We start from the raw sequence: 10,196 nt of genomic DNA on the forward strand, positions 1-10,196 counted from the left end.
CACCAATCGGCGAATATATTAATTTGTTTGAAATAATTCTTTTCGATAACTTTATCTTTTAATAAGCCAAGAATAGCCGTATCATCAGCATATTTCACTATAAAACAATTTTCAAAGGATGGTCTGCAGTCGTTGGTGTATAAGATGTACAGGATTGGGGAACTCACGCAGCCTTGAGGACATCCGTTCGACAACGTTCTTTTGTTGGAGATATTTTCACCCAATTTTACACATTGCGGTCTATGGGTAAGAAACTCTTTATACCATTTAATAAGGTAGTTTGGAATATCCATGTTGCACAACCTTTGAAGCAAAATATCTGTGTTCATGGCATTAAAAGCAGACGAAAAGTCGACATACAGGATTCTGGCGTAATTCGAGGGCGTTTGGTCAAGGTGTTTTGAGATCGAATTTGTGGCGGTTAAAAGTGCGTCTTCTACACTGAGATATTGCTGGTAAGCAAATTGGTACGGGTCTAGCAATTTCAGGTCATGACATTTTTGTAGGAGCTCACATTTTAAAACTTTTTCTAAACATTTCATTACAAGCGATGTAAGCGCCATGGACGGAAGTCGTTCAATACGGATTGGGCGACGCTTTTTTGGAACTGGAACAACAATCGATCTTTTCCAAAGTACTGGCACTGATTGTTCATCGATTGACCTTTGAAATAGTTTTGTATAAGGTATAGCCAATTGTTGGTGACAGTTTTTCAAAATAGTTCCGGTAATGTTGTCTGGTCCTGGTGCTTTATGTTCTTTACATCGCCGGAAGAGGGAGCTTACAGTTTCTTCTTCAACATCTGGAGGTGGCTCATTGTTATTTGACAAACCATTGTGCAGAGTTGGGAGCCTGTCAAAACGACAGTAAAAATCATTTAATTTGTTGACATCAGTTATCGTTTTTCCTTGTGGGATTGTTCGTTTCTTTTGGTCTACTCCTCCCATTTGATTTATCATCTCCCATGCTTTCCTTGCGCAGCCCGATCTCAGTTGTCGCTCCATTTTGTTTTTGTATTCAACCTTTTCTTCTTTTATTGTATTTCTGATCTCCTTTCCCTTTTCAAATTCTAGTTTAATGTCACCACTCATATAGGCAATTTTCTTTTCGTTGAGTATATATTTAAGTCGCTTTGTAACCCATGGTTTATTTTTAGGAAATATCCTAATTTCTTTTTTTCCACGCATAAATCCACACAAAATGCAATATAACATGTCACAGTTTCAGTCCATTCAGCAATACTGTCTCCTTCAGCCATAAATGTCTCCCACCTAGTACAGTCAAAACAGTCGTTCAGTCGTTGGATTGCCTCTTGAGTCCTGATATGGCGATATACTACAGTTGGTTTCTCACTTTTTGATTTAGAGATATACGTCGGTACTAAGTGAATTGTATTATGATCAGATGTATCTATCGGTTGTTTCCGTAGCGCTTTGTAGACGTTCTTTATATTGTTATAACACAGATCAAGCGTGTTGTTTCCTCGTGTTTTGCAGGTGACGGACTGTTCTAGTCCAGCTATGGGCAGGTGACAGTGATTAAAATCACCAACAATAATAAGTGGACTGTCCGGGTGGCGTAGTAGTAATGACGATACATGCTCATTTTGTAATTGGCATGCTTTATCAATTTTTGCGCTAGGTGGAATATAAACATTAACAATGGTCACAACCCGAAACTCCCGAGGCAAGAAGTGTGGACGTTGAGACAAAGAAAGTAGTTCAATATCAGGAGTGTCGATTTGATCTTTTATATTTACAATTTTACACCATCTATCATTCACGTATATGCATAGAACTCTCCCTTTGTTTTTCCCTAATGACGTGTCTCTATCTTTTCTGTACGAAGTAAAGTTTGCCAAATCAATACTACTATCGGTGTCCATAGACGAAAGCCACGTTTCCGGAAGACAAATAATGCATGCATTTTCATAATCATAATCAAACTTGTAGAGAACAGTGAGGGTGTCAATCGTATTACGAAGAGATCTAACATTGGAAAGTATTATTGAAGGGAATGGTGGTTTAGATCCTCGTCTATGAAGTCTGGTTTTCACGCCTCCTCTTTTGCCCCTTTTCCTTTTCCCATTCAGTTTCTTTATTATTTCACTGTGGGGAAAAACGGCTCTCGGTGGTATTGAAAGTAGGGATGGCTTAAGTCGAAGAAGGTCGTCTCGGGAATAAATATAACTGTCGCCATTTTGTTTTCTTTGAGTTGACATTGGTAGACGAACATTATGAGCAGAAGTGTACAATCTGAAGTATAAGTAATATTATTTTTGTAATTCTAAATCATCATAACACGCTTAATATAATATTAAGCGAAGAATAGGTCTTCAATCAACAAATCGTGAAATAAGATGAAAATAGCGGTGCAATTTTGTGTCGGAAGTAAACATAGCCGCCGTCATTTCGATTTCCTAGAGACAAAAACGTTGATACGAACAATTTTTCCGAGGATTTGAAGCAGAACTCTAAACGTTGAAGTTTGAAGTACATACCATTCAGTAATACGAACAATCATACAACGTTAAATACGTAAATGAGTGAAATGTTGTCATGAAAGAAATAAATACCAAAAGAATTCATCACATAGGTTTAACTGTTCGTCGCTATTCAGTGCCGCCATTTTGAAGTTCTTTTTAAAAATCTGATATTTATGTTCATTTCAACTTTAAAATAACTTTTTTCGGCATCAGGTTCACACACCAACATCTCACCGGTATGAGGTAGTGGGTTACATTTCTATTTTACATACACGCACACACTTACACACACACACACACACGCACACACACACACACACATAAACAAACAAAGAATACAAATACGAATACACACGTAGATACAAAATAACAAACAACTCAGGTGCATAGAAAAAACAAAAACAACAAACAATACACAAATACCCACCTACTCTGTCCTCTTTCCCCTCACACACACACACACACACACACACACTTACAAACATACACACATATACACCAGAAACACAACTTACAACTCACGCGCACATAAACTCACTCGAGCACGGATCCCATACACAATCACGGACACATAAACATCCATCAATACTATAATATATTGATTGACAACGAGCGCATATGGATTAACGACGGTTTCTATAATAATATGGCCAAAAACTGACAAAATACCTTTTTCTCAATTTGGCCAGAAAATGTTTACTCCCTGCTATCAATGGATTAAAATGACGTCCAACTTGTCTAAAGATAACCATTTTAGAAGTATTAATTAGGTTTAAGAATTTGTTAGGTAAGTCTGAAAACAATCTTAATATGCATACTTACGTTATGGGTTTTCTTTGGCCAGAATACTTAAAATGGGTTTTGTCAGCTTGTGAGAGAACGAAAAAGTATCATAGCCAAAACCGCTGTATTGTGGGATTGAAATATGTATTACCCCATAAACGGCAAAACTGTTTTTTGTTTTTGCTTTTGTTTGTTTGTTTGTTTTTTAAATCATGGCCCCTTGCATGAACTTATTCATATCATAATATCATAATCATTAGAGGTATTTGTCAAAAGACCTTTAAACACCGTGATGTTTTTGTCAATATAGATATAGAATAGTTAATTCGGCTATGTGGTTTAGTGATATGACATTCGCTTTAGGATCGGAAGGTTCTGGGGTCGAGACTCACTCACGCATAGTTGAGTTCTTTGAAAAGTCTCTTTACTCACATTCTCTCACCGTACTCGGGTGTAAAATGAGTACCTGACCGTTAACAGCGTTGCCCCTGTCTGAAATAAAATATCGCCTAACAGGCGTGATGTATCGTTCTACACCTTACGTGTTGCCTTTCGTCAAGGACCCTTTGTAAAGCGCTTTGAGCTCGTTTAGTGGATATCACGCTGTATAAAAGCTGAGGTATTTTTATTTATTTATTTATTTTTTTTGTTGCCTTTTTAATGCAAACAAAAGAAAAAATCAAATTTATGCATGGACATTATAATTGCAATAATTCGTATTAACATAAGTTAGGATACGTTGTGGCCACGAGGTGATACTAAATATAACTTATCTTCTTTTTTTTTTTAAATCAATAACCAATAACAAAGAGCTGTGTGACGTCGCCTTAATTCATTCTGTTGTCAGATTAGAGTAAGACCGACCCAGCTGGTAATGGTCTAAGGCCGCGTGTCCACCGCCACGGAAACGACCAATAAACGAGCGGGGTTTTTTGGGTGTTTTTTTTTTTTTTGTGTGCAGTCCGTAAAACCTGGTCTGATCATTTCTTTTACTCGTGTCCACTGAGACAGAAACGACAGAACCCGTTTATTGGCAATATGGTGTTAGAAGTAGTCGTGGTGGTGGTGGTGGTGATTGTGGTGGTGATGGTGGTGGTGATGGTGGTTAAGGTGGTAGAAATAGTATTAGTAGACGTAGTATGGAGTAGAACTATTATTATTATTATTATTGTTATTATTATTATTATTATTATCATTATTATTATTATTATTATTATTATTATTATTATTATTATTATTATTATTATAGTAGTATTTAGTAGTAGTAGTAGTAGTAGTAGTAGTAGTAGAGTAAGTAGTAGTAGTAGTAGTAGTAGTAGTAGTAGTAGTAGTAGTAGTAGTAGTAGTAGATAGTATAGTAGTAGTAGTAGTAGTAGTAGTAGTAGTAGTAGTAGTAGTAGTAGTAGTAGTAGTAGTAGTAGTAGTAAGATAAGATAAGATAAGATATACTTTATTCATCCAAAAAATGGTAGTAGTAGTAGTAGTAGTAGTAGTAGTAGTAGTAGTAGTAGTAGTAGTAGTAGTAGTAGTAGTGCTGGTAGTGGTGGTGGTGGTAGTAGTCAGTCGCAAAGAAACAATATGAATAAACGATTGCTATGAGAAACATATACTATACACAAAAGGGGTTGGTGGTAAATTCCATAAGAAAACTGTGTCACAATGCTAATCTTGAATTAATGAAAAATAATAGACACCAAATAAAATTGAAAAATGGTTCAAAAGCATTAGAAATAAACGCATACGCATAACTTTGAGGTTCTGAGTTCGATTTTGATATTATTTTTTAAAATATGAGCACAAAATGTGTTTTTTATAAGTCTCAAACGTAGGAAGTGATTGAGGCCTCATCAACCGTTCCGTCTAAAATAGTGCATGAACTATTCCCAGCGATTTGCCGGAAATGGACTAAAGACGTTTCGTTCCGGATTGGTGTCAGTGGACGCGGGTTGCTTCGAGTTTAGTAGTCAGGTATAGGAAAATAATGGTATCCTATTTTGTCGAAGGACTGACGACTTTTAGTCGGTTCGATTCTGTTTTGGTGGACACGGGGCCTAATACTAGCTTCTACTATTTTAGTAATACTGTGAGGAAATTAAAATGTGTTGATAAACTGGGGATTAGTCAATATATATTACAACACATTTCCCAGCTGTGTAACGTGTCCAATCCTCATCATTAAAATTTATCGCTACTATAATAATGTTATAATTACGTGGATTCATATCATTCAGGATAATTCGTTACATTCGATGGTCAGTTTTTATACAGGTTGTCTTTTTTCTTTGGGTAAGTTGACTGCATTGTGTTTTAATACTACCGTTCATTGCATTTTTTGTTCTATTAAAAAATTTTCTCTTAAAATTTGATAGAGACGAGTTTGACAACGAAGACAAAGGCTTTAAAATTATTTAGGACAAACTATCGCAAAGTTACCTATATCTCCTTTTTTATGTTATAAAAATAAAATGGGGTTTTATGATTATAATCATGGGAAAGCATGTCATATAAAATGAACTTACATTTGAGTCGATGTCATTTGTATTGAATCTTTGGCAAATGAAACTTAAGTCAATGATTTTCTATTCTGTCCACCCTTCGTTTTTAGTTGTTTTCAGCTCATTCCACTATGTTTACATTTGTCAGTCGGATGATTTTACACATAGAATTGAATTGACCCCCAGCCCCTACCCCCCCCCCCCCTCCCCCATCTAATATGTTGTTTCTAAAATGACGAGATATAATTTAATTTTGTAAGTTTTAACTCTATCATAACTGAACGAAATAAATTTCAGAAAATAATCCCGATTGGCTGGTTGCTCACGTATTTGGACATTGACTAACTAAAACGCATCACTGATTGATTGATCTGGCATCAATCGATTTGTTCCGATCTCTCATTCTCATTATGTCAATAAGGAACAAAAATGTAAGGTGCGGGTTCCAATCTCATTGGAAGTGTAAAACCACTCTTCTGGAGAACTGAATACATACCTAGTGTAAATGATCTTCTGGTCTCGGAGTAATAGCATATATTATTTTCTATTCTAAATAATTTATCATGTTGGTCGTCAATAAAGACCAACCATCCTCGCAATTTTACGTCCTATAATCCTTAGTAGTATTAGTAGACCTAGTATGGAGTAGAATTATTATTATTATTATTATTATTATTATTATTATTATTATTATATTATTATTATTATTATTATTAGTAGTAGTAGTAGTAGTAGTAGTAGTAGTAGTAGTGGTGGTAGTAGTAATAGTAGTAGTAGTAGTAGTAGTAGTAGTAGTAGTAGTAGTAGTAGTAGCAGTAGTAAGATAAGATAAGATAAGATATACTTTATTCATCCAAAAAAATGGTAGTATTAGTAGTGGTAGTAGTAGTAGTAGTAGTAGTAGTAGTAGTAGTAGTAGTAGTAGTAGTAGTAGTAGTAGTAGTAGTAGTAGTAGTAGTAGTGCTGGTAGTGGTGGTGGTGGTAGTAGTCAGTCGCAAAGAAACAATATGAATGTGTTTTAAGTGAAAGAGCTATACAGGTTCAGACCCCAGTATACCTCTGTTTTGTCGACTACAAAAAAGCTTTTGATAGAGTACGCCACGAAGAAATACTAAAACAACTGCACTCCATTGGCGCTGATGAGAAAGACGTCAGACTCATGCAAACATTATACTACACCCAACAGGCATCTATCAAAATCGGAAACTCTACAGGAAATTCCATTCCTATTAAGAAAGGAGTCCGTCAAGGGTGTGTTGCCTTACCAGATCTGTTTAATCTATACCAAGAAACAATCATGAGGGGCATAACTAATACGGAGGGAATAAAAGTAGGAGGTCACAACATAAATAATATAAGATACGCAGACGATACGGTACTCGTTGCAACATCAGAAATCCAACTTCAAAAGATTGTTGACAAAGTGGTAGTAGATAGTGAAGCCAAGGGAATGGAAGTGAATATCACCAAAACGGAATGCATGGTAATACAGAAAAACCCCGAAAACAACAACACCTGCAATATAACGATTCACGACGAGCAACTTACCAACGTAGAAAGTTTTAAATACCTAGGTTCAATAGTGTCAACAGATGGAAGATGTAACCGAGACATACGAGCAAGAATAACTCAAGCCAAACAGGCCTTCATGGACCTCGGAAACATTTTGAAAAAAACAGATGTCGTTCGGGATTAGATTCCGAGTCTTGTAGTGCTACGTGTGGCCAATCTTGTTATAGGGATGCGAAAGCTGGACTACAAATGCAGAAACACAAAAGAACATTGAAGCTTTTGAAATGTGGTGTTTGAGAAGGTTGCAGAGAATATCGTATACTGCACACAAAACGAACGAAGAAGTGCTAAAACAAACATACCAACAAAGGAAACTAATACCCTTAATAGCGGATCGACAACTATCCTTTTTCGGACACATAGTAAGGAAAGATAAGAATGAATACCTGGCAAGTTGTGGAAAAATACCTGGTAAACGCGCCCGGGGGAGACAAAGAAAAACACTCATAGACCAACTGAAGGGCTTCACCAACCTAACAATCCAAGAGCTGTTTGAAAAAGCAAGAGACAGGGAGGAATGGAGAGAGATAATTCATGCAGTATCCGAAGCCCTGACCAGGCATGGAACCTAGAAGAAGAAGAAGAATCCTTAGAATCTGCCTATACATCCTGCTACTAAAATGCCACCTTATAATTCATTATGTAATCTATTAATTATTAGTCCTCCGAAGGACTAGTTACATATACATTTTCCAGGACTTTGGAACCGAAAAATTAGGAGGTGTGACGTCACCACTATTCTTCCCTATTTGGTGAAGGCTCTGACTGATCGAATCTGAAATTATTTAACTCTCTGTCAATTGTTTCTTTCAATTAGATTTGGAAAGACCTCTAGATGTCTAAATACTTATTTTCACAAAGACAAATAACGTGTCTTGATAATAATTACAAAGTGCTTAGATAAAGGGAAGACAGGAAAGACATTTTGTTGACAAGATGGGAAAGTTAAAGTCGAGCTTATAATATTATGTTACATGTTGCAATGAGTAGGGTGGGCTCAAGATTTGCCATCGAAATTTTTACATCAGAAGGAAATGACGGTCAAACTAGCAATGTTGTTTACATAAAAGTACTTTAGCAAGATAACCATCAGATGCAGAGCAAGGATTACTAAATAACAACAAATTCCTCATATTCCACAAAGCACAAAAAGGAAAACTCGAAATTCCAACTAGGCACTTGAGACGGAATAACAATAAAACAAGAAAATCAGCGTTTAATTTTGAAATCCCCCACTCAAGAACAAACCATCATCTTTACTCTTTCTTCCCCTCCACCATCCGACTTTGGAACTCCCTACCAACCAATTGTAACCAACAAGCCATTTCGATTGATGACTTCAAAAAATCACTCCCTGCTTCCCTCTAAAACTCCTGCTACTGAAAAGACGACCATACAATCTTCAGCCTGAAGCTTTGGGCTTAATGGAAGAAGAAGAAGGAGAAGAAGAAGAAGAAGAAGAAGAAGAAAAAGAAGAAGAAGAAGAAGAAGAAGAAGAAGAAGAAGAAGAAGAAGAAGAAGAAGAAGAAGAAGAAGAAGTAATTGATCGTGCGGCTATGTAATCTAGTGGTATGACACTAGCTTTCCGACCGGAAGGTTCCGGGTTAGAGTTCCAATCGGAGCGGGACATAGTTGAGTCCTTGACAAAGACTCTTTACTCCCATTCTCTCACCGTGCCCAGGTGTAAATGAGTACCTGGCCGTTAACAGCGTTGTCTCTGTCGGAAAAAGGATCATCATCATCATCATCATCATCATCATCATCATCATCATCATCATCATCATCATCATCATCATCATCATCATCATCATGCCATTGGCATTAATATTTTCATCATGATTGTCAATTTCTACTCTCATCACAAAATTATTATTAACTATACACTTAAATTAAATAATAATCTTTAAGATCCAATTTATATTTGTTACTTACACGTATTAATATATTCTGTGTGTGTTGCTTATAATAAATTTGAACTTAACGGTCGGATACCATTTGTTTTATGTTTCTCCCTTCAGATTATCAATTGGAAACGGAGAACCAGTGATAAAGAATTTCATGTATGGATTTGAAGGATCAGGGTTTAAATCCTGATAGAGACACTAAACTTGCATTCATTGCGTCAATTATAGGACTCAGACACAGTCAACCATACATTTAGTTTTTGTACATTAAAGGGAAATGTAATCAAGCACCGTGGAGTATAAACTGTTTTCCAGAAAGCTCGAGAATATTTAATGTCATGTTTGAAAATAAATGAAAGGATTTTTGTTTATTACTGTCATATCATTGTCACAAACCTATAAACCTATTAGAAGACGAGTAATTGGATCTATACTTCCAAGGATTATACGCTTTGCAGTCGTTTTTTCTTTCTTGTTCTCAATGTGAGGCCATGAAGACACGAACCAACGTGATTCTGAAGTGTATCGAAAAAAATACATTTTCAGACCAGTTTAAGTTACACACCATTTCGTGATCTATGTTAACAAATTAGAGCAACATTTTTAAAAGCCACATAGTTTCGTATCCTAGCTGATTCGATTGTAAATTCCAGCAGAAACATGGTTCGTAAATTGAAAAGTTATTTCCGGCGTCGAAAATGTTTCTTGTTGTGTTTGTCAGTGTGTTTTGTGTCTTTATTTTTTCTGGCTCTGAGCAGCCATGTTGAGAATTTTGAAATGGACAACGGAGTTGATGCCTATGATGTTTTCGGAAAGAGAGGATTTCACACTCCCATTAGAAGTGTTAAGAAGGATAATGATGCTGGTATGAAAGAAAAAGATATATTTGCTGATAATAGAAACAATATTTTACAAAATGATAACGGCGGTGGTGAAAATGTCCAGTTTAGTGGGAAT

At 36.1% G+C, this 10,196-nt stretch overlaps 1 protein-coding gene across 1 annotated transcript in view; it reads left to right on the top strand.

Moving 5' to 3' along the window:
- Positions 1-5,340: 5,340 nt before the first annotated feature.
- LOC144958813 (polypeptide N-acetylgalactosaminyltransferase 13-like) overlaps positions 5,341-10,196 on the top strand; it is a 30,573-nt gene continuing 25,717 nt past the window's right edge. Inside the window, exons 1-2 of the mRNA XM_078891028.1 lie at positions 5,341-5,554; positions 9,354-10,196. The exon at positions 9,354-10,196 is cut by the window's right edge and continues 772 nt beyond it. Of these exons, the coding sequence (XP_078747154.1) occupies positions 9,900-10,196 (297 nt within the window). The 5' untranslated portion in view covers positions 5,341-5,554; positions 9,354-9,899. The remainder of the gene's footprint in view (positions 5,555-9,353) is intronic.

This window comes from Berghia stephanieae, chromosome 13 (genome assembly GCF_034508935.2).
Source record: "Berghia stephanieae isolate SIO BIC M18660-M18661 chromosome 13, UCSD_Bste_1.3, whole genome shotgun sequence".
NCBI lineage: Eukaryota > Metazoa > Mollusca > Gastropoda > Nudibranchia > Aeolidiidae > Berghia > Berghia stephanieae.